Source organism: Anomaloglossus baeobatrachus, chromosome 11 (assembly GCF_048569485.1).
Source record: "Anomaloglossus baeobatrachus isolate aAnoBae1 chromosome 11, aAnoBae1.hap1, whole genome shotgun sequence".
Taxonomy (NCBI): Eukaryota; Metazoa; Chordata; class Amphibia; order Anura; family Aromobatidae; genus Anomaloglossus; species Anomaloglossus baeobatrachus.
In genome coordinates, this window is record NC_134363.1 from 176417145 (window position 1) to 176441514 (window position 24370).

General features: G+C 50.8%; 1 protein-coding gene across 2 annotated transcripts in view; it reads right to left on the reverse strand.

Annotated features, from left to right (window-relative positions):
- Positions 1 to 24370, reverse strand: part of DIXDC1 (DIX domain containing 1) — a 136520-nt gene that overhangs the window by 104496 nt on the left and 7654 nt on the right. Inside the window, exon 2 of one of the 2 annotated variants that reach the window (XM_075328461.1) lies at positions 18980 to 19043. In XM_075328461.1, coding sequence (XP_075184576.1) covers positions 18980 to 19018 — 39 coding nt within the window. In that variant the 5' untranslated portion in view covers positions 19019 to 19043. Of the gene's footprint in view, positions 1 to 5157; positions 5362 to 18979; positions 19044 to 24370 lie in introns of those variants that run through there. The other variant, XM_075328460.1, reaches the window with a different exon arrangement.

Genomic DNA, 24370 nt, shown 5'->3' on the forward strand with positions numbered 1-24370 from the left:
ATAGAGGTGTTATCAGTCATTGTACAGGAGGGGGAGGAGGTGCGCTATGACATCACCTATTGTGATTGGTGGATCCCATGTTATCTACTGAATATATAGATGTTATCAGTCATTGTACAGGAAGAGGAGAAGGTGAGCTGTGATATGCCCTATTGTGAATGGTGGATCCTGAGTTATCTACTGTATATAGAGGTGTTATCAGTCATTGTACAGGAGGGGGAGTAGGTGAGCTTTGACATCACCTATTGTGAATAGTAGATCCTGTGTTATCTACTGTATATAGAGGTGTTATCAGTCACTGTACAAGAGGAGCAGGTGAGATGTGACATCACCAATTCTGAATTATGCATCGTATTATCTACTGTATATAGAGGTGTTATCAGTCATTGTACAGGAGGAGGAGGTGAGCTTTGACATCACCTATTGTGAATAGTGGATCCTGTGTTATCTACTGTATATACAGGTGTTATCAGTCACTGTACAGGAGGGAGGTGGGCTGTGACATCACCTATTATGATTAGTGGATTCGGAGTTATCAGCTGTGTATTGAGGTATTTTTTAATAGACCATAATATAAAAAAAGAAAAATATTTTTTAAAACTACATGTAACACAAAAGTCTGAGTTATTCACTTCCTGCAATTACTTATGCAATATATATACAGAGATCATCTATATATAGAAATCAAGTTATTTGGTCCTGATTCTCCTTTACCTCCATAAGCCAGACTTCCCTTTTTCTTGGGATTGGCCCCATCTAATGTGTATGGGGAGTGTCCATATTTTCCCCTGAAAGTGAAAATCAAAAGGAAACATGGATTGGGCATGCTGGATTGCAACATGCTCCATCGGAGACATTTAACTGCACAACATGCCTGGCAGCAGCAGAAAGGGGTTGTCAGCTACTAGATAAACCCATTTTTGAGGCCTGTGCCGCTCCTCCATGTCGGTGTATACATTTAATGTATCCTTTGACCCCATTCACCTGACGGAGGCACAGACAGGGTCTTTTTAGTAGCAGAAGGGGCCTCCCGATACAGAGAAGATGCCAATTCTGGGTGGTATTCTGCTTCACAATGGACACCCATGGGTGACATATGCCACGGTATGAGCTTCCCATCTGAGAAACACGGCATGAGTGGGTAACCTTGATACGAAGCTTAAAGAAGTTGTCCACTACTGGACAATGTCACATGACTACCTTCGCCAATCAACAGCCTGCGATTGGCTGCAGCTTCTAGTATTCCTTCAGAGCTGAGACCCGCACTGGAGGAATAGTAAGGGATGGAGTTGATCAGCAGCCACTGATTGGCTGCAGCTGTCACATGATGTAAACAATGGCATGTGACCACAGAGAAGCAGGGTACCCCAACCCGCACTAACCCAAAAAGGGACCGGCATTCTGTGTCCGTCAGGTGAATGGCGGGCTATGGATACATTAAAAGCACTGTCGCTTTTCTTGGTATATGCACTATATTCCACTCTTCTCATTGAAAATATATGTATACTCATCTGAGACGAGTGCATGTATACACATATAGGAACAGATGTCGGCAGGGCCAACAGCTATGGCACCTTTACAGCTCTGCGCCCATAGTCTGCTATATGCCCAGGGGGTCTGATCAAAACTGAAACACAAAACTGGCAGCTACGACAGCACCGGGTCGGGCGGCACGTTCACCGACAGCCCCGAGACGCGCGGCACGGTCACCGACAGCCCCAAGACGTGCGGCACATTCACCGACAGTCTCGAGACGCGCGGCACGTTCACCGACAGTCCCGAGACGCGCGGCACGTTCACCGACAGCACCGAGACGTGCGGCACGGTCACCGACAGCCCCGAGACGCGCGGCACGGTCACCGACAGCCCTGAGACGCGCGGCACGGTCACCGACAGTCCCAAGATGCGCGGCACTTCACAGACAGCCCCGAGACGCGCGGCACGGTCACCGACAGCACCGAGACGCGCGGCACGGTCACCGACAGCCCCGAGACGCTCGGCACGGTCACTGACAAATTATCTATATTGCAGAAGTTCGCAGCAATCCCCGGCTCCAGGGAATCTGGCCGGCTATGAGTAGTCGGCCGGCTGCCAGCTTTATCCATCTTGGCACGTGCGCTTGGTGCTCGGCTTACTTCGCTCATCCTGTCCGTCATCTAAACCTGTCCCTATGTGCAAATGTGACATATGGGGACGTCCCGCCCTGGTGCAATCTGCAGGGATTATCGGGGGTCTCACTATAGACTGCCATGAAGGAACAATAATAATGAGGCTGGGGACTTATAGCCATCATAGCTTCCATTTCCATGTCACTTTGCCAGATCCTTTATTGCACACATACCAGTGAATCCTGACAGACCCCGCTGACTATAACAGGGAACATGGCATACTTATACAAGAATATTGGTGCAATCTGATCCTTAGCAGAGAGAGTACATAAACATAATAATGCACTGTGTGACTTGAGGCCCCCTGTACATGAGACCACTCAGCATTTGCATCTGTGTGGTTTTATGGATGAGATGTTAACCCCTCACAGCGCCCCCCCTGTCTACAGGTTGTGCCTGGTATCACAGCACAGCTCCACTAAAGTGATTGGTGCAGAGTTGCACTACCACACACAACCTGTAGACAGGAGTGGCGCTGTAGCCATAATGTCTAATCCTGAACAAGCCCTTTATTATAATACCTCAATGAGTGAGCGAAACCCACGACAGACAGCGGTCCAAATCCCAACCACTGGGAGGCCACGTATAGACACCTATAGTATAAGCATCTCCGACAGAGTATCACATCATGTGTCTCTTTAGTGAGTACACCCCTGGGCTGCCATGTACATGGGATCAGGGATTGGGTAGTGAATACATTGGAAAGTGTAAGCATTTCCCTCGCCCCGCTAAGTCCAGAGACACCCTGTATATTTACTAGAAATACACAGTGTATCCGAGCCGGAGGCTGCTGTATCCACGGACATCTAATGCTCCCTGCCCGGGAAGCCCTGAGTCATTCATGATGGAAGCTTCTCCCCACAGATCTGCTGTCCCCGGGCTGCGGACACGGCGGAGTGTTTGGGAAGTTGCTTAGTAATAGATGTCACAGCACAGAAGAGACCGCGCCGAGTGATGGAGGCTTTGTGTGCACTGAGGTGACAAGTGACATCAAACACCCGCCGTATACCGGGAACACCCCACAACACCCGCCGTATACCGAGAACACCCCACAAGACCCTCCGTATACCGGGAACACCCGCCGTATACCGGGAACACAACACAAGACCCTCCGTATACCGGGAACACCCGCCGTATACCGGGAACACAACACAAGACCCGCCGTATACCGGGAACACCCCACAAGACCCGCCGTATACCGGGAACACCCCACAAGACCCTCCGTATACCGGGAACACCCCACAAGACCCTCCGTATACCAAGAACACCCCACAAGACCCTCCGTATACCGAGAACACACCACAAGACCTGCCGTATACCAAGAACACCCCACAAGACCTGCCGTATACCGAGAACACCCCACAAGACCTGCCGTATACCGAGAACACCCCACAAGACCTGCCGTATACCGGGAACACTCCACAAGACCCTCCGTATACCAAGAACACCCCACAAGACCCTCCGTATACCGAGAACACCCCACAAGACTTGCCGTATACCAAGAACACCCCACAAGACCCGCCGTATACCGAGAACACCCCACAAGACCTGCCGTATACCGGGAACACCCCACAAGACCTGCCGTATACCGAGAACACCCCACAAGACCCACCGTATACCGGGAACACCCCACAAGACCCTCCGATAACCGAGAACACCCCACAAGACCCTCCGTATATCGGGAACACCCCACAAGACCCTCCGTATACCGAGAACACCCCACAAGACCTGCCGTATACCGAGAACACCCCACAAGACCTGCCGTATACCGGGAACACCCCACAAGACCTGCCATATACCGGGAACACCCCACAAGACCCTCCGTATACCGGGAACACCACACAAGACCCTCCGTATACCGAGAACACCTCACAAGACCCGCCGTATACCGGGAACACCCCACAAGACCCTCCGTATACCGGGAACACCCCACAAGACCCTCCGTATACCGAGAACACCCCACAAGACCCGCCGTATACCGAGAACACCCCACAAGACCCTCTGTATACCGATAACACCCCACAAGACCCTCTGTATACCGAGAACACCCCACAAGACCCGCCGTATACCGGGAACACCCCACAAGACCCGCCGTATACCGGGAACACCCCACAAGACCCGCAGTATACCGAGAACACCCCACAAGACCCGCCGTATACCGGGAACACCCCACAAGACCCTCCGTATACCGAGAACACCCCACAAGACCCTCCGTATACCGAGAACACCCCACAAGACCCTCCGTATACCGAGAACACCCCACAAGACCCTCCGTATACCGGGAACACACCACAAGACCCTCCGTATACCGGGAACACCCCACAAGAGTTGCTATTTTGTTGATGCTGCGACTCTTCGTGCAGACATCACTATTTGCCTGGTCTCAGTTGCTCGGTTCCTTCTCAATCGTTTCTTCTGCTTCTAACTTCAATAACCGAGCGCTCACTGGCTTCCAATGACTGTATATATATGTGTGTGTGTGTATATCTATATATATATCGGCCAGCCTTGGTCTGCAGGGTATATACCTACGCCCTCTACGTGCCCGTGTATCTGTGCACAGTATCTGCTGGCTGAATGCATTCATCCATAATTCACACTCGGATACAATGTATCAGCAGAAACTATTACAAAACATCCAACATGCAGGAGTTAGCAGAATTCATGGCTTTCCTGCCTCACAGCTGAACTCCTCATTAACGCTTTGCAGTTGTCGCCTTTTTCCATCAGGATAACTCTGAGATAATCCGGCGAATTCACTGCAGTCCCATGTAAAACCCCAGAGCTGGAAACGCCGTCATACTCTGCTACATGGGCACAAATATTAGAAGAGCGACTTTTCTCCTCCATATCCTGTTTGCTACGAACCCTCACAACGTCCAGACATAGAAATGACATTGACCAACTTCAGCCCAAGTCTCCCAACTCCGGGGATCGAGCCCGTCAGCCCCATCGCGTACGCCGAGGCGTGGGTACGGCGTGTAAATACCTCCGGGAAGCCTTCGCTCAGAATGTCCTGCAGGTTGCCCCTGGCCAGATAAGCGATCATCATCCGCGGCTTCAGCGCACGGTCTCTTCCGCTTAGTTCCGCAGGAGTTTGCAGCGAGCCCAGGCTATTTCCAAGCACAAAGAATGAGTAGCCATCAGGGATAACGCCGGTCCTCTGTGCCTGCTCATAGGAGACTGGAAGCAAAGCTGCGGGGAAGGAGGGGGAGATGCAAAGCAGCACTGAGCATGCTCGCAATGGGATCTCCTACCAGCGAGTGCGGTGTCAGCCCTTACATCACTCGCACCACCGCCGCTTTATAGGACGGAGACACAGGAAGAAGTAACACAAAACAGATGCAAAGTCAGACTGCGAGGACCCAGAAAGCAGCTGCATGGGGGGCAACTCCGGCAATGGAAGCCGGCCAGACACTACGTATAAAGCCGGGCGCGGAAGCCACTAACCGGACACGACGCCTGCAAAGCTGTGCGGATGCCACTAACCGGACACGACGCCTGCAAAGCTGCGCAGCATCACCGGACACGACGCCTGCAAAGCTGCGCAGCATCACCAAACACGACGCCTAGAAACCTGCGCAGCATCACCGGACACGACGCCTGCAAAGCTGTGCAACATCACCGGACACGACGCCTGCAAAGCTGTGCAACATCACCGGACACGACTCCTGCAAAGCTGTGCAACATCACCGGACACGACTCCTGCAAAGCTGTGCAACATCACCGGACACGACTCCTGCAAAGCTGTGCAACATCACCGGACACGACTCCTGCAAAGCTGCGCAGCATCACCGGACACGACTCCTGCAAAGCTGTGCAACATCACCGGACACGACTCCTGCAAAGCTGTGCAACATCACCGGACACGACTCCTGCAAAGCTGTGCAACATCACCGGACACGACTCCTGCAAAGCTGCGCAGCATCACCGGACACGACTCCTGCAAAGCTGTGCGGATGCCACTAACCGGACACGACGCCTGCAAAGCTGTGCAGATGCCACTAACCAGACACGACGCCTGCAAAGCTGTGCAGATGCCACTAACTGGACACGACGCCTGCAAAGCTGTGCAGATGCCACTAACCGGACACGACGCCTGCAAAGCTGCGCATCATCACTGGACACGACTCCTGCAAAGCTGTGCGGAAGCCACTAACCGGACACGACGCCTGCAAAGCTGCACGGCATCACCGGACACGACGCCTAGAAACCTGCGCAGCGTCACCGGACACGACTCCTGCAAAGCTGTGCAGCATCACCAGACACGACGCCTGCAAAGCTGCGCAACATCACCGGACACGATGCCTGCAAAGCTGTGCATCATCACCGGACACGATTCCTGCAAAGCTGTGCAACATCACCGGACACGACGCCTAGAAACCTGCGCAGCGTCACCGGACACGACTCCTGCAAAGCTGTGCAGCATCACCAGACACGACGCCTGCAAAGCTGTGCATCATCACCGGACACGACGCCTGCAAAGCTGTGCATCATCACCGGACACGATTCCTGCAAAGCTGTGCAACATCACCGGACACGACTCCTAGAAACCTGCGCAGCGTCACCGGACACGACTCCTGCAAAGCTGTGCAGCATCACCAGACACGACGCCTGCAAAGCTGTGCAACATCACCGGACACGACTCCTGCAAAGCTGCGCGGCATCACCGGACACGACTCCTGCAAAGCTGTGCAACATGACCAGACACGACTCCTGCAAAGCTGCGCAGCATCACTGGACACAACGCCTGCAAAGCTGCGCAGCATCACCGGACACGACTCCTGCAAAGCTGTGCAACATCACTGGACACGACGCCTAGAAACCTGCGCAGCGTCACCGGACACGACTCCTGCAAAGCTGTGCAACATCACCGGACACGACTCCTGCAAAGCTGTGCAGAATCACCGGACACGACTCCTGCAAAGCTGTGCAACATCACCGGACACGACGCCTAGAAACCTGCGCAGCGTCACCGGACAAGCGTCACCGGACACGACTCCTGCAAAGCTGTACAACATCACCGGACACGACTCCTGCAAAGCTGCGCAGCATCACCGGGCACAACGCCTGCAAAGCTGCGCAGCATCACCGGACACGACTCCTGCAAAGCTGCGCAACATCACCGGACACGACGCCTGCAAAGCTGTGCAGCATCACCGGACACGACTCCTAGAAACCTGCGCAGCGTCACCGGACACGACTCCTGCAAAGCTGTGCAGCATCACCAGACACGACGCCTGCAAAGCTGTGCAACATCACCGGACACGACTCCTGCAAAGCTGTGCGGCATCACCGGACACGATTCCTGCAAAGCTGTGCAACATCACCGGACACGACGCCTAGAAACCTGCGCAGCGTCACCGGACACGACTCCTGCAAAGCTGTGCAGCATCACCAGACACGACGCCTGCAAAGCTGTGCATCATCACCGGACACGACGCCTGCAAAGCTGTGCATCATCACCGGACACGATTCCTGCAAAGCTGTGCAACATCACCGGACACGACTCCTAGAAACCTGCGCAGCGTCACCGGACACGACTCCTGCAAAGCTGTGCAGCATCACCAGACACGACGCCTGCAAAGCTGTGCAACATCACCGGACACGACTCCTGCAAAGCTGCGCGGCATCACCGGACACGACTCCTGCAAAGCTGTGCAACATCACCAGACACGACTCCTGCAAAGCTGCGCAGCATCACTGGACACAACGCCTGCAAAGCTGCGCAGCATCACCGGACACGACTCCTGCAAAGCTGTGCAACATCACTGGACACGACGCCTAGAAACCTGCGCAGCGTCACCGGACACGACTCCTGCAAAGCTGTGCAACATCACCGGACACGACTCCTGCAAAGCTGTGCAGAATCACCGGACACGACTCCTGCAAAGCTGTGCAACATCACCGGACACGACGCCTAGAAACCTGCGCAGCGTCACCGGACAAGCGTCACCGGACACGACTCCTGCAAAGCTGTACAACATCACCGGACACGACTCCTGCAAAGCTGCGCAGCATCACCGGGCACAACGCCTGCAAAGCTGCGCAGCATCACCGGACACGACTCCTGCAAAGCTGCGCAACATCACCGGACACGACGCCTGCAAAGCTGTGCAGCATCACCGGACACGACTCCTAGAAACCTGCGCAGCGTCACCGGACACGACTCCTGCAAAGCTGTGCAGCATCACCAGACACGACGCCTGCAAAGCTGTGCAACATCACCGGACACGACTCCTGCAAAGCTGTGCGGCATCACCGGACACGATTCCTGCAAAGCTGTGCAACATCACCGGACACGACGCCTAGAAACCTGCGCAGCGTCACCGGACACGACTCCTGCAAAGCTGTGCAGCATCACCAGACACGACGCCTGCAAAGCTGTGCATCATCACCGGACACGACGCCTGCAAAGCTGTGCATCATCACCGGACACGATTCCTGCAAAGCTGTGCAACATCACCGGACACGACTCCTAGAAACCTGCGCAGCGTCACCGGACACGACTCCTGCAAAGCTGTGCAGCATCACCAGACACGACGCCTGCAAAGCTGTGCAACATCACCGGACACGACTCCTGCAAAGCTGCGCGGCATCACCGGACACGACTCCTGCAAAGCTGTGCAACATCACCAGACACGACTCCTGCAAAGCTGCGCAGCATCACTGGACACAACGCCTGCAAAGCTGCGCAGCATCACCGGACACGACTCCTGCAAAGCTGTGCAACATCACCGGACACGACTCCTGCAAAGCTGTGCAGAATCACCGGACACGACTCCTGCAAAGCTGTGCAACATCACCGGACACGACGCCTAGAAACCTGCGCAGCGTCACCGGACACGACTCCTGCAAAGCTGTGCAACATCACCGGACACGACTCCTGCAAAGCTGTGCAGAATCACCGGACACGACTCCTGCAAAGCTGTGCAACATCACCGGACACGACGCCTAGAAACCTGCGCAGCGTCACCGGACAAGCGTCACCGGACACGACTCCTGCAAAGCTGTACAACATCACCGGACACGACTCCTGCAAAGCTGCGCAGCATCACCGGGCACAACGCCTGCAAAGCTGCGCAGCATCACCGGACACGACTCCTGCAAAGCTGCGCAACATCACCGGACACGACGCCTGCAAAGCTGTGCAGCATCACCGGACACGACTCCTAGAAACCTGCGCAGCGTCACCGGACACGACTCCTGCAAAGCTGTGCAGCATCACCAGACACGACGCCTGCAAAGCTGTGCAACATCACCGGACACGACTCCTGCAAAGCTGCGCGGCATCACCGGACACGATTCCTGCAAAGCTGTGCAACATCACCGGACACGACGCCTAGAAACCTGCGCAGCGTCACCGGACACGACTCCTGCAAAGCTGTGCAGCATCACCAGACACGACGCCTGCAAAGCTGTGCATCATCACCGGACACGACGCCTGCAAAGCTGTGCATCATCACCGGACACGATTCCTGCAAAGCTGTGCAACATCACCGGACACGACTCCTAGAAACCTGCGCAGCGTCACCGGACACGACTCCTGCAAAGCTGTGCAGCATCACCAGACACGACGCCTGCAAAGCTGTGCAACATCACCGGACACGACTCCTGCAAAGCTGCGCGGCATCACCGGACACGACTCCTGCAAAGCTGTGCAACATCACCAGACACGACTCCTGCAAAGCTGCGCAGCATCACTGGACACAACGCCTGCAAAGCTGCGCAGCATCACCGGACACGACTCCTGCAAAGCTGTGCAACATCACTGGACACGACGCCTAGAAACCTGCGCAGCGTCACCGGACACGACTCCTGCAAAGCTGTGCAACATCACCGGACACGACTCCTGCAAAGCTGTGCAGAATCACCGGACACGACTCCTGCAAAGCTGTGCAACATCACCGGACACGACGCCTAGAAACCTGCGCAGCGTCACCGGACAAGCGTCACCGGACACGACTCCTGCAAAGCTGTGCAACATCACCGGACACGACTCCTGCAAAGCTGCGCAGCATCACCGGGCACAACGCCTGCAAAGCTGCGCAGCATCACCGGACACGACTCCTGCAAAGCTGCGCAGCATCACCGGACACGACTCCTGCAAAGCTGTGCAGCATCACCGGACACGACGTCTAGAAACCTGCGCAGCGTCACCGGACACGACTCCTGCAAAGATGCGCAGCATCACCGGACACGACGTCTGCAAAGCTGCGCAGCATCACCGGGCACAACGCCTGCAAAGCTGCGCAGCATCACCGGACACGACTCCTGCAAAGCTGCGCAACATCACCGGACACGACGCCTGCAAAGCTGTGCAGCATCACCGGACACGACTCCTGCAAAGCTGCGCAGCATCACCGGACACGACTCCTGCAAAGCTGTGCAGCATCACCGGACACGACGTCTAGAAACCTGCGCAGCGTCACCGGACACGACTCCTGCAAAGATGCGCAGCATCACCGGACACGACGCCTGCAAAGCTGCGCAGCATCACCGGACACGACTCCTGCAAAGCTGTGCAACATCACCGGACACGACTCCTGCAAAGCTGCGCAGCGTCACCGGACACAACGCCTGCAAAGCTGCGCAGCATCACCGGACACGACTCCTGCAAAGCTGTGCAACATCACCGGACACGACTCCTGCAAAGCTGTGCAACATCACCGGACACGACTCCTGCAAAGCTGTGCAGCATCACCGGACACGACTCCTGCAAAGCTGTGCAGCATCACCGGACACGACTCCTGCAAAGCTGCGCAGCATCACCAGACACGACTCCTGCAAAGCTGTGCAGCATTACCGGACACGACTCCTGCAAAGCTGCGCAGCATCACCGGACACAACGCCTGCAAAGCTGTGCAGCATCACCGGACACGACTCCTGCAAAGCTGTGCAGCATCACCGGACACAACGCCTGCAAAGCTGTGCGGCATCACCGGACACGACTCCTGCAAAGCTGCGCAGCATCACCGGACACAACGCCTGCAAAGCTGTGCGGCATCACCGGACACGACTCCTGCAAAGCTGCGCAGCATCAATCGCCGCATCAAAGGAAATGCAAAAACAGATAATCCAGATACTGGGAAGGATCCCATCGAAAACTGTAGGATGGGTCTCATTGAGCTGAAAATATACAAATAAGGTCTCATCAGCCAAATACGGGGGGAGTCGTTTACCCCCAAAGTGTCAGGTCCCGTACAATGCCCTATATATGACCACTAAGCTATATCCAGGCACTGCAGCCACAACACAACGCCCTTACGCCAATCTTTTAGTATGCACAATTTGGGTTATTTAGACCGTGCGCACACAGTGCATTGTATCGCTTTTTTATTACATATTTGTCACAACATACCAGCAAATCACAGAGAATCCGGAAAATTTGTGCACTTTTGTTTTTTTTTCCTTTGCAGATTTGGTGTAGAAATAAATGTGCAGCATGTCAATTGGTGCATTTTTGCAGCATTTTTTCCACCCCAAAATGCATAAAAAAAAATGCAGCAAAAAAACACTTTTTTTCTACCAGGAGATGCAGATTTGGTGCAGGCATTTGTGCAACCAAATACTCAGTGTGTGCACAAAGCCTTCATTTTGGAAAATGTTCTGATTTTTTGTTTTTTTTCACGTAATTAGGTTTCATTAAAAAAATAAAATGCACGGTTTACTTTTTAGTCTCCTTCTATTGCTGGCTACAGAATGAGTTAACTGAGAAACCATCAGTGAGCTCATTCAAATTCAATAACAGGAGAGTTGGTAATACTTATTTTCTGAACTCCTCTTAGCTGATTTATGACCACGGACCACATCAAAGTTGCAAGAAAACAAAACCCTGTAAAAACCAAACCGTGCAACATTAATAATGATACCCCATTTTAACTTGCGAAAATCAATAAAAACAATTGAATCACAATGATACCCGATTGTAACAATAATTTTTAGACTACAATAAATGCATTTAAGTGGAAAAAAAAAAAGTCATAGAAGATGGACAACCCCTTTAAGGCTCACTCCAGGAATCCTGCACAATCGGAGCTTTTTTTTTTGCTAAACCTCGGAGTCTATTGCAACCTGATTTGTTGCAGTTTCCTGGTAAAAATTTGGCAAGTATGCCTTGATCTATGAAGGCCTTGTTACACAGAAATATGGGGTACAGGGAGATAGCAATATGAATATATATATATATATATATATATATATATATACATATATATATATCTATATACACACTGTATATATATTTTTTTATATATATATATATATATACAAGTGTGAAATGCAGCAAAAAAGAATGTTATTTCTTTTTTTTTAAAAATTGTGAAAAGTTTATTCAGAGGGTCATTTATTATTCAACCCCTCAAACCACCAGAATTCTGTTTGGTTCCCCTAAAGTATTAAGAAGTATTTCAGGCACAAAGAACAATGAGCTTCACATGTTTGGATTAATTATCTCTTTTTCCAGCCTTTTCTGACTAATTAAGACCCTCCCCAAACTTGTGAACAGCACTCATACTTGGTCAACATGGGAAAGACAAAGGAGCATTCCAAGGCCATCAGAGACAAGATCGTGGAGGGTCACAAGGTTGGCAAGGGGTACAAAACCCTTTCCAAGGAGTTGGGCCTACCTGTCTCCACTGTTGGGAGCATCATCCGGAAGTGGAAGGCTTATGGAACTACTGTTAGCCTTCCACGGCCTGGACAGCCTTTGAAAGTTTCCACCCGTGCCGAGGCCAGGCTTGTCCGAAGAGTCAAGGCTAACCCAAGGACAACAAGGAAGGAGCTCCGGGAAGATCTCATGGCAGTGGGGACATTGATTTCAGTAAACACCATAAGTAACGTACTCCACCGCAATGGTCTCCGTTTCAGACGAGCCCGTAAGGTACCTTTACTTTCAAAGCGTCATGTCAAGGCTCGTCTACAGTTTGCTCATGATCACTTGGAGGACTCTGAGACAGACTGGTTCAAGGTTCTCTGGTCTGATGAGACCAATATCGAGATCTTTGGTGCCAACCACGCACATGACGTTTGGAGACTGGATGGCACTGCATACGACCCCAAGAATACCATCCCTACAGTCAAGCATGGTGGTGGCAGCATCGTGCTGTGGGGGTGTTTCTCAGCCAAGGGTCCTGGCCATCTGGTCCGCATCCATGGGAAGATGGATAGCACGGCCTACCTGGAGATTTTGGCCAAGAACCTCCGCTCCTCCATCAAGGATCTTAAGATGGGTCATCATTTCATCTTCCAACAAGACAACAACCCAAAGCACACAGCCAAGAAAACCAAGGCCTGGTTCAAGAGGGAAAAAATCAAGGTGTTGCAGTGGCCTAGTCAGTCTCCTGACCTTAACCCAATTGAAAACTTGTGGAAGGAGCTCAAGATTAAAGTCCACATGAGACACCCAAAGAACCTAGATAACTTGGAGAAGATCTGCATGGAGGAGTGGGCCAAGATAACTCCAGAGACCTGTGCCGGCCTGATCAGGTCTTATAAAAGACGATTATTAGATGTAATTGCAAACAAGGGTTATTCCACAAAATATTAAACCTAGGGGTTGAATAATAATTGACCCACACTTTTATGTTGAAAATTTATTAAAATTTAACTGAGCAACATAACTTGTTGGTTTGTAAGATTTATGCATCTGTTAATAAATCCTGCTCTTGTTTGAAGTTTGCAGGCTCTAACTTATTTGCATCTTATCAAACCTGCTAAATCTGCAGAGGGTTGAATACTACTTGTAGGCACTATATATATATATATATATATATATATATATATATATATATATATATATATATATATATATATATATTATATACACAGTTAGGTCCAGAAATCTTTGGCCAGTGACACAATTTTGGCGAGTTGGGCTCTGCATGCCACCACATTGGATTTGAAATGAAACCTCTACAACAGAATTCAAGTGCAGATTGTAACGTTTAATTTGAAGGTTTGAACAAAAATATCTGATAGAAATTGTAGGAATTGTCACATTTCTTTACAAACACTCCACATTTTAGGAGGTCAAAAGTAATTGGACAAATAAACCAAACCCAAACAAAATATTTTTATTTTCAATATTTTGTTGCGAATCCTTTGGAGGCAATCACTGCCTTAAGTCTGGAACCCATGGACATCACCAAACGCTGGGTTTCCTCCTTCTTAATGCTTTGCCAGGCCTTTACAGCCGCAGCCTTCAGGTCTTGCTTGTTTGTGGGTCTTTCCATCTTAAGTCTGGATTTGAGCAAGTGAAATGCATGCTCAATTGGGTTAAGATCTGGTGATTGACTTGGCCATTGCAGAATGCTCCACTTTTTTGCACTCATGAACTCCTGGGTAGCTTTGGCTGTATGCTTGGGGTCATTGTCCATCTGTACTATGAAGCGCCGTCCGATCAACTTTGCGGCATTTGGCTGAATCTGGGCTGAAAGTATATCCCGGTACACTTCAGAATTCATCCGGCTACTCTTGTCTGCTGTTATGTCATCAATAAACACAAGTGACCCAGTGCCATTGAAAGCCATGCATGCCCATGCCATCACGTTGCCTCCACCATGTTTTACAGAGGATGTGGTGTGCCTTGGATCATGTGCCGTTCCCTTTCTTCTCTAAACTTTTTTCTTCCCATCATTCTGGTACAGGTTGATCTTGGTCTCATCTGTCCATAGAATACTTTTCCAGAACTGAGCTGGCTTCATGAGGTGTTTTTCAGCAAATGTAACTCTGGCCTGTCTATTTTTGGAATTGATGAATGGTTTGCATCTAGATGTGAACCCTTTGTATTTACTTTCATGGAGTCTTCTCTTTACTGGTGACTTAGAGACAGATAAACCTACTTCACTGAGAGTGTTCTGGACTTCAGTTGATGTTGTGAACGGGTTCTTCTTCACCAAAGAAAGTATGCGGCGATCATCCACCACTGTTGTCATCCGTGGACGCCCAGGCCTTTTTGAGTTCCCAAGCTCACCAGTCAATTCCTTTTTTCTCAGAATGTACCCGACTGTTGATTTTGCTACTCCAAGCATGTCTGCTATCTCTCTGATGGATTTTTTCTTTTTTTTCAGCCTCAGGATGTTCTGCTTCACCTCAATTGAGAGTTCCTTAGACCGCATGTTGTCTGGTCACAGCAACAGCTTCCAAATGCAAAACCACACACCTGTAATCAACCCCAGACCTTTTAACTACTTCATTGATTACATGTTAACGAGGGAGACGCCTTCAGAGTTAATTGCAGCCCTTAGAGTCCCTTGTTCAATTACTTTTGGTCCCTTGAAAAAGAGGAGGCTATGCATTACAGAGCTATGATTCCTAAACCCTTTCTCCGATTAGGATGTGAAAACTCTCACATTGCAGCTGGGAGTGTGCACTTTCAGCCCATATTATATATAGAATTGTATTTCTGAACATGTTTTTGTAAACAGCTAAAATAACAAAACTTGTGTCACTGTCCAAATATTTCTGGACCTAACTGTATATATATATATATATATATATATATATATATATATATAGCAATATATATATATATATATATATATATATATATATATATATATATATAACATTGCTATGTAACTGGGAAGTCAGGAGTCTGGGAAAGCTGGGTGCCAACCTCTGTAGTAGCAGTAATATCACCTGTATTGGGTCATTACCCGAAATAGGATATTGGGGTTACTCTCATCTACGATGTTTAACCCATTGACGTCCCCAATAGTCTGATGGTTGTCTTATGACTTGTTCTTCATGCCAGGGGGAGACTTCACGTGGAAACCTGAGACCCGGGTGACCTATATGTGTACATTACTGGGAGGAATGCAGAACCGGTTGTCTCCGTCATGAGGTTGTAGAATTTTCCCGGACTTGGTAAACAAGTATTTTCCCCATAACCAGTCAGTAAATACATCTATCACGTTACAGTAATCTGATCGAAGGGTCCGAAATTCAATTTTAAATAAGAGAGTTGTCATTTTCCATAAATGGACGCAAAAAGACCCCAAAACCTTGTTCTAGTCAATCTGCGGCGCTCGGAGCGGTCGCTTCAGACGTCTTCTGTCTCGTTATACACATGTTTATATATACTGGAGGTGTCAATGGGATTTACCGTAGATCCGGACTCATTGCTGCCCCTTCAGGACTCTCCAGCGCTTTGTTTCCATCTATTAATGGGGCTTTCTGACACTGTGTGCTACATTGCCTCCCAAATACTTTGGTAATCTTCAGATTTCATGATGCCTTGTACACAGTCGAGGCTCCCAGTGCCAAAGGCAACAAAACAACCCCAAAACATCTCTGACCTCCACCATGTTTTACTGTAGGTGCTGTGCGCTTCTCTTTGTAGACCTCATTCCATTTTCGGTAATAGTGGAATGTTGTGATTTACCAAAAAGCTCTATCTTGGTCTCATCTGTCCACAAGATGCTCTCCCAGAAGGAATTTTCTTACGTACATTTTGGCAAACTGTAGTCTAGCTTTTATACGTCTGTGTGTCAGCAGTGGGGTCCTCCTGGGTCTCCTCCATTTCATTTGAATGTGGACGGATACTTTTGCGCTGACACTGATGCCCCCTGAGCTGCAGGATGGCTGGAACTTGATTGGGGCTTGTTCACCATCCGGACTATTCTGCGTTACAACCTTTCATCAATTTTTTTCTGACATCCAAATCCATGGAGATTAGCTACAGTCCCATGGGTTGTACACTTCTTGATTATATTGTGCACCATGGACAAAGGGACATCAAGATCTCTGTAGATGGACTTGTAACCTTGAGATTGTTGCTATTTTTCATCAATTTTGGTTCTCAAGTACTCAGACAGTTCGCTTCTCCTCTTTCTGTTCTCCAGACACACAATGCAAAGATCGAGTCAACTTCTCCCCTATTTATCCGCTTTTTGGAGTGATTTTCATATTGCCCATGCCTGTTTCTTGCTACAGGTGAGTTTAAAGAGCATCACATGCTTGAAACAAAGTGGTTTACCCTTAATTTTAAAAAGGCAACAAGTTTGTCCGGGCCATTTTGCAGGTTTTGTGTCCAATTTGCATTTTTTGTTGTTGTTTTTCCAATGCACACAAAAGAAATAAACATGTCTATGACATAACGTGTGTAGTTACAATCATTTTCTGGGAGAAATAATTCACTTTCTGGAACCCTTTCGGCAGTGACCATGATAGGAAACAAATATACCATGAAGGGTACCAGGATGGGGAACATTACTACATAATGAAGGGGAGGGGGAAACTCGTATGTTTTTATAAGATTTAGAATGCTACAATGGCCCATGCATCTGACGAACCACCGGGGGACGGGGGGGGGGGGGGGAAGTGAAGCACAGATCTAAATTTTGCACTGGGGCCCATTGGATTCTAGTTACGCCGCTGCCCTCGAGGTCAATACACAGAAGCATCGGCTTCGCATTTTACCTCTATGGATAATTAATAATAATAATAATAATAATAATTTTATTCATTTATATAGCGCTATTGATTCCACAGCGCTTTACATACATAAGGAACACTGTCCCCATTGGGGCTCACAATCTAGAGTCCCTATCTGTATGTCTTTGGAGTGTGGGAGAAAACCGGAGAACCTGGAGGAAACCCACGCAAACACGGGGAGAACATACAAACTCCTTGCAGATGGTGTCCTTGGTGGGATTTGAACCCAGGACCCCAGCGCTGCAAGACTGCAGTGCTAACCACTGAGCCACCACAAGACTGCAGTGCTAACCACTGAGCCACCACAAGACTGCAGTTCTAACCACTGAGCCACCACAAGACTGCAGTGCTAACCACTGAGTCACCACAAGACTGCAGTGCTAACCACTGAGCCACCGTGCCGCCCTGGATAGCGGATTCAGCTGTTTCCACTGCCTGCAGCGTGGTGGTGTGTGCCAAAACTCAAAATCCAAGATGTCACCCGCCCCCTGTGCTGCCGTCACTTCTCTACTATAGCAGTGGCAGCGTTTTACGTCAACATAGCCAGCGCTGAACAGGAGAATAGGTCTCAAATGATTGACGGCAGCCAATGAAAACCAGGAGAAGCTGGGCTCCTAATGTTATAGCCAGCGCAAATCTGCAATGGCTTTCACCGCAGATGTCCTAAATGTCTGATACAGGAGGGTCACACCTCAGGACCCCCGAACCTATGGATCCGAAAAAAATAGAAAGGATATGGAAGAAGGGGAGGGAAAATATTGGGCATTTTCTGCACAAGGAAGATCAAGGGGATCAGAGACATCCACTTAGTGCGGGGGCGACGCTGGCGGTCACGTTGCCGCGCCGGCTGCTCTTCTCATTAACGTCCGTTCTCAGGAGCTCAAAGAAATTCATCACAGTTACAATCTACATGTAATCTTAAAGGGGTTGTCTGATACTTAGAAACCAATCACCCCCCCCCCCTTGGATAAGTCATCAATATCAGATTGGAGGGGGTCCGACATCTGACACCTCCGCCGATCCTCATCATAGTGTCCATAGCTGGAACAGCACAGCGCCAGACAGCGTGTAGTGGCCGTTCCCGGTACTGCAGCTCAGATCACATTCACTTCAATAGGAGCTGCAGTACTGATAACAGCCACTACACAAGGTGTGGCGTCTGTCATGGGAAGGATTCAGCTTTCCAACAACCCTTTCTTAAATCCAACCCTTCCCTCTAAATCTGGGAATGAGAGCGCTGCAGCCAATCAGTAGCTGCTGATTGGCTTCACACGGCATAAGAATGTTACACAGCGCTGACAGGATTGCTGGGAGGATGCCCATCCGGGAGGACATGATGGATGGACACATAGACACACAGGCAGGGTACTTACACGTGCTGATGGCGGAGCGCTCGGAGCCACGGTCCCCATACTGCTCTGTACGCAGTGCAGGATCCTGGAACACAGAAGACACAAGAGCGGCTGGTTACACACAGGACGTGGGGATCGGCTGCACCCCGCTTGTTACGGAGGGTGGGACTCCTCGTAAACCTCGGGATGTAAACTACATGGATGTTTATAGGAATTACATGAGCGGTGATCATACACAGGATCATACACGAGAGGAGCCACTGTGTGCACAGCATTAATGGCACATACATCTGTACAGAGGGAATACGGCTCCTGTACAGGTGACAGCGCCAGCCTCCAGAGCTGAACTCCACTGTGCTCCGTATATACAGGAATATTACCACCGCAGGGGGGGGGGGTGTCAGAGAATGACCCATTGTGTAAATCAGAAATTAAATCAAGCAGTTTATTTCCCATCATAACCTTTAGTGAAAAAAACCCGTTATCATACAAATGTCAAACTCAGGAATTTATAGACTCCTATTCCTATTTATTGGGAGAGATTTTAGCACAGACAGACATACAGGGACAGGAGACACCTCTATACAGCTACCACAGGAGCCACCACTCACAACAGGTGATGTCACAGCTCACCTCCTCCCCCTCCTGCAGAATGACTGATAACCCCACTATATACAGCTGATAACACAGGAGCCACCACTCACATCAGGTGATGTCACAGCTCACCTCCTCCCCCTCCTGCAGAATGACTGATAACCCCACTATATACAGCTGATAACACAGGAGCCACCACTCACATCAGGTGATGTCACAGCTCACCTCCTCCCCCTCCTGTACAATGACTCATACCTCTATATACAGCTGGTAACACAGGAGCCTTCAACAAAAGTAGGTGATGTCACAGCTCATCTCCTCCTCCTCCTGTACAATAACTGATACCTCTATATACAGCTGATAACACAGGAGCCACCATTCACTATAGGTGATGTCACAGCTCACCTCCTCCCCCTCCTGTACAATGACTGATAACACCTCTGTATACAGCTGATAACACAGGAGCCACCATTCACTATAGGTGATGTCACAGCTCATCTCCTCCTCCTCTTGTACAATGACTGATATACAGCTCTGTATACAGCTGATAACACAGGAGCCACCATTCACTATAGGTGATGTCACAGCTCACCTCCTCCCCCTCCTGTACAATGACTCATAGCACCTCTATATAAAGCCTCCATCCTCAGTATTCGGTGGCCGCCAGTCACCTCTATCCTCGGTATTTGGTGACCGCCCGTCACCTTCATCAACAATATTGAGTGACCACCTGTAGCCTCACTGCTCAGTATTCGGTGACCACCTGTGGCACCCATCCTTAAGGCCGCTTTACACGCTACGATTTATCTGACGATATGTTGTCGGGGTCACGGTTTTCGTGATGTACTTCCGTCATCGTTAGCGACGTCGTTGCGTGTGACACCTACGTACGACTCCGAACAATCGCAAATAGGGTGAAAATCGTTGATCGTTGACACTTTCAAAATATTGTTCGTCATTTCGATCGCAGCAGACGTATTGCTACGTGTGACACCTGCCAACGACGAACAACATCAAAACGACCGCCTTGGTAAAACAAAATATCGCTGAACGATGTAGCGTTGTTTGTGAGATGTGTATGTGTGACCGCTACAAAACGACCTATGAGCGATCTCAGCAAATCGTAACAATGATCTGGGCGTGTCACATCGCTAACGAGATCGCTGTGTGTAAAGCAGCCTTTAGTATTTGGTGACTTCTAGGTATAAGGCTTGTGCGGATCCTTCTGTCTCTTGATCCCAGACAGAAGGGATGTTGTGAGATCACAACTCTGTACGGTCGGATCATCACCCCAGGACTCGTTTGGGCCCCCTTTTCTGAAAATACAAAATCCCTTTAATAGACCTGAAGGGGTTAATTATTTACTACGTAGCTAGTGTACATGGCAGTGTTGGCGCCATCTGGTGGTCATCTTTCAGCATAGCTCTGTATCGTCTTTATCTGAGCGGTGCTGGCGCCATCTGGTGGCTATCTTGCAGTATTGCTCTGTGGCGCCTGTATATGAGCGGTGCCGGCGCCATCTGGTGGCTATCTTGCAGTATTGCTCTGTGGCGCCTGTATATGAGCGGTGCTGGCGCCATCTGGTGGCTATCTTGCAGTATTGCTCTGTGGCGCCTGTATATGAGCGGTGCTGGCGCCATCTGGTGGTCATCTTGCAGTATTGCTCTGTGGCGCCTGTATATGAGCGGTGCTGGCGCCATCTGGTGGCTATCTTGCAGTATTGCTCTGTGGCGCCTGTATATGAGCGGTGCTGGCGCCATCTGGTGGTCATCTTGCAGTATTGCTCTGTGGCGCCTGTATATGAGCGGTGCTGGCGCCATCTGGTGGCTATCTTGCAGTATTGCTCTGTGGCGCCTGTATATGAGCGGTGCTGGCGCCATCTGGTGGCTATCTTGCAGTATTGCTCTGTGGCGCCTGTATATGAGCGGTGCTGGCGCCATCTGGTGGCTATCTTGCAGTATTGCTCTGTGGCGCCTGTATATGAGCGGTGCTGGCGCCATCTGGTGGTCATCTTGCAGTATTGCTCTGTGGCGCCTGTATATGAGCGGTGCTGGCGCCATCTGGTGGTCATCTTGCAGTATTGCTCTGTGGCGCCTGTATATGAGCGGTGCTGGCGCCATCTGGTGGCTATCTTGCAGCATTGCTCTGTGGCGCCTGTATATGAGCGGTGCTGGCGCCATCTGGTGGCTCTCTTGCAGTATTGCTCTGTGGCGCCTGTATATGAGCGGTGCTGGCGCCATCTGGTGGCTATCTTGCAGTATTGCTCTGTGGCGCCTGTATATGAGCGGTGCTGGCGCCATCTGGTGGTCATCTTGCAGTATTGCTCTGTGGCGCCTGTATATGAGCGGTGCTGGCGCCATCTGGTGGTCATCTTGCAGTATTGCTCTGTGGCGCCTGTATATGAGCGGTGCTGGCGCCATCTGGTGGTCATCTTGCAGTATTGCTCTGTGGCGCCTGTATATGAGCGGTGCTGGCGCCATCTGGTGGCTATCTTGCAGTATTGCTCTGTGGCGCCTGTATATGAGAGGTGCTGGCGCCATCTGGTGGTCATCTTGCAGTATTGCTCTGTGGCGCCTGTATATGAGCGGTGCTGGCGCCATCTGGTGGCTATCTTGCAGTATTGCTCTGTGGCGCCTGTATATGAGCGGTGCTGGCGCCATCTGGTGGCTATCTTGCAGTATTGCTCTGTGGCGCCTGTATATGAGCGGTGCTGGCGCCATCTGGTGGCTATCTTGCAGTATTGCTCTGTGGCGCCTGTATATGAGCGGTGCTGGCGCCATCTGGTGGCTATCTTGCAGTATTGCTCTGTGGCGCCTGTATATGAGCGGTGCTGGCGCCATCTGGTGGTCATCTTGCAGTATTGCTCTGTGGCGCCTGTATATGAGCGGTGCTGGCGCCATCTGGTGGCTATCTTGCAGTATTGCTCTGTGGCGCCTGTATATGAGCGGTGCTGGCGCCATCTGGTGGCTATCTTGCAGTATTGCTCTGTGGCGCCTGTATATGAGCGGTGCTGGCGCCATCTGGTGGCTATCTTGCAGTATTGCTCTGTGGCGCCTGTATATGAGCGGTGCTGGCGCCATCTGGTGGTCATCTTGCAGTATTGCTCTGTGGCGTCTGTATATGAGCGGTGCTGGCGCCATCTGGTGGCTATCTTGCAGTATTGCTCTGTGCGCCTGTATATGAGCGGTGCTGGCGCCATCTGGTGGCTCTCTTGCAGTATTGCTCTGTGGCGCCTGTATATGAGCGGTGCTGGCGCCATCTGGTGGCTCTCTTGCAGTATTGCTCTGTGCGCCTGTATATGGGCGGTGCTGGTGCCATCTGGTGGCTATCTTGCAGTATTGCTCTGTGGCGTCTGTATATGAGCGGTGCTGGCGCCATCTGGTGGCTATCTTGCAGTATTGCTCTGTGGCGCCTGTATATGAGCGGTGCTGGCGCCATCTGGTGGTCATCTTGCAGTATTGCTCTGTGGCGCCTGTATATGAGCGGTGCTGGCGCCATCTGGTGGCTATCTTGCAGTATTGCTCTGTGGCGCCTGTATATGAGCGGTGCTGGCGCCATCTGGTGGCTATCTTGCAGTATTGCTCTGTGGCGCCTGTATATGAGCGGTGCTGGCGCCATCTGGTGGTCATCTTGCAGTATTGCTCTGTGGCGTCTGTATATGAGCGGTGCTGGCGCCATCTGGTGGCTATCTTGCAGTATTGCTCTGTGCGCCTGTATATGAGCGGTGCTGGCGCCATCTGGTGGCTCTCTTGCAGTATTGCTCTGTGGCGCCTGTATATGAGCGGTGCTGGCGCCATCTGGTGGCTCTCTTGCAGTATTGCTCTGTGCGCCTGTATATGGGCGGTGCTGGTGCCATCTGGTGGCTATCTTGCAGTATTGCTCTGTGGCGTCTGTATATGAGCGGTGCTGGCGCCATCTGGTGGCTATCTTGCAGTATTGCTCTGTGGCGCCTGTATATGAGCGGTGCTGGCGCCATCTGGTGGCTATCTTGCAGTATTGCTCTGTGGCGCCTGTATATGAGCGGTGCTGGCGCCATCTGGTGGCTATCTTGCAGTATTGCTCTGTGGCGCCTGTATATGAGCGGTGCTGGCGCCATCTGGTGGTCATCTTGCAGTATTGCTCTGTGGCGTCTGTATATGAGCGGTGCTGGCGCCATCTGCTGGTCATCTTGCAGTATTGCTCTGTGGCGTCTGTATATGAGCGGTGCTGGCGCCATCTGGTGGCTCTCTTGCAGTATTGCTCTGTGGCGCCTGTATATGAGCGGTGCTGGCGCCATCTGGTGGCTATCTTGCAGTATTGCTCTGTGGCGCCTGTATATGAGCGGTGCTGGCGCCATCTGGTGGTCATCTTGCAGTATTGCTCTGTGGCGCCTGTATATGAGCGGTGCTGGCGCCATCTGGTGGCTATCTTGCAGTATTGCTCTGTGGCGCCTGTATATGAGCGGTGCTGGCGCCATCTGGTGGCTATCTTGCAGTATTGCTCTGTGGCGCCTGTATATGAGCGGTGCTGGCGCCATCTGGTGGCTCTCTTGCAGTATTGCTCTGTGCGTCTGTATATGAGCGGTGCTGGCGCCATCTGGTGGCTCTCTTGCAGTATTGCTCTGTGGCGCCTGTATATGAGCGGTGCTGGCGCCATCTGGTGGCTATCTTGCAGTATTGCTCTGTGGCGCCTGTATATGAGCGGTGCTGGCGCCATCTGGTGGCTATCTTGCAGTATTGCTCTGTGGCGCCTGTATATGAGCGGTGCTGGCGCCATCTGGTGGCTCTCTTGCAGTATTGCTCTGTGGCGTCTGTATATGAGCGGTGCTGGCGCCATCTG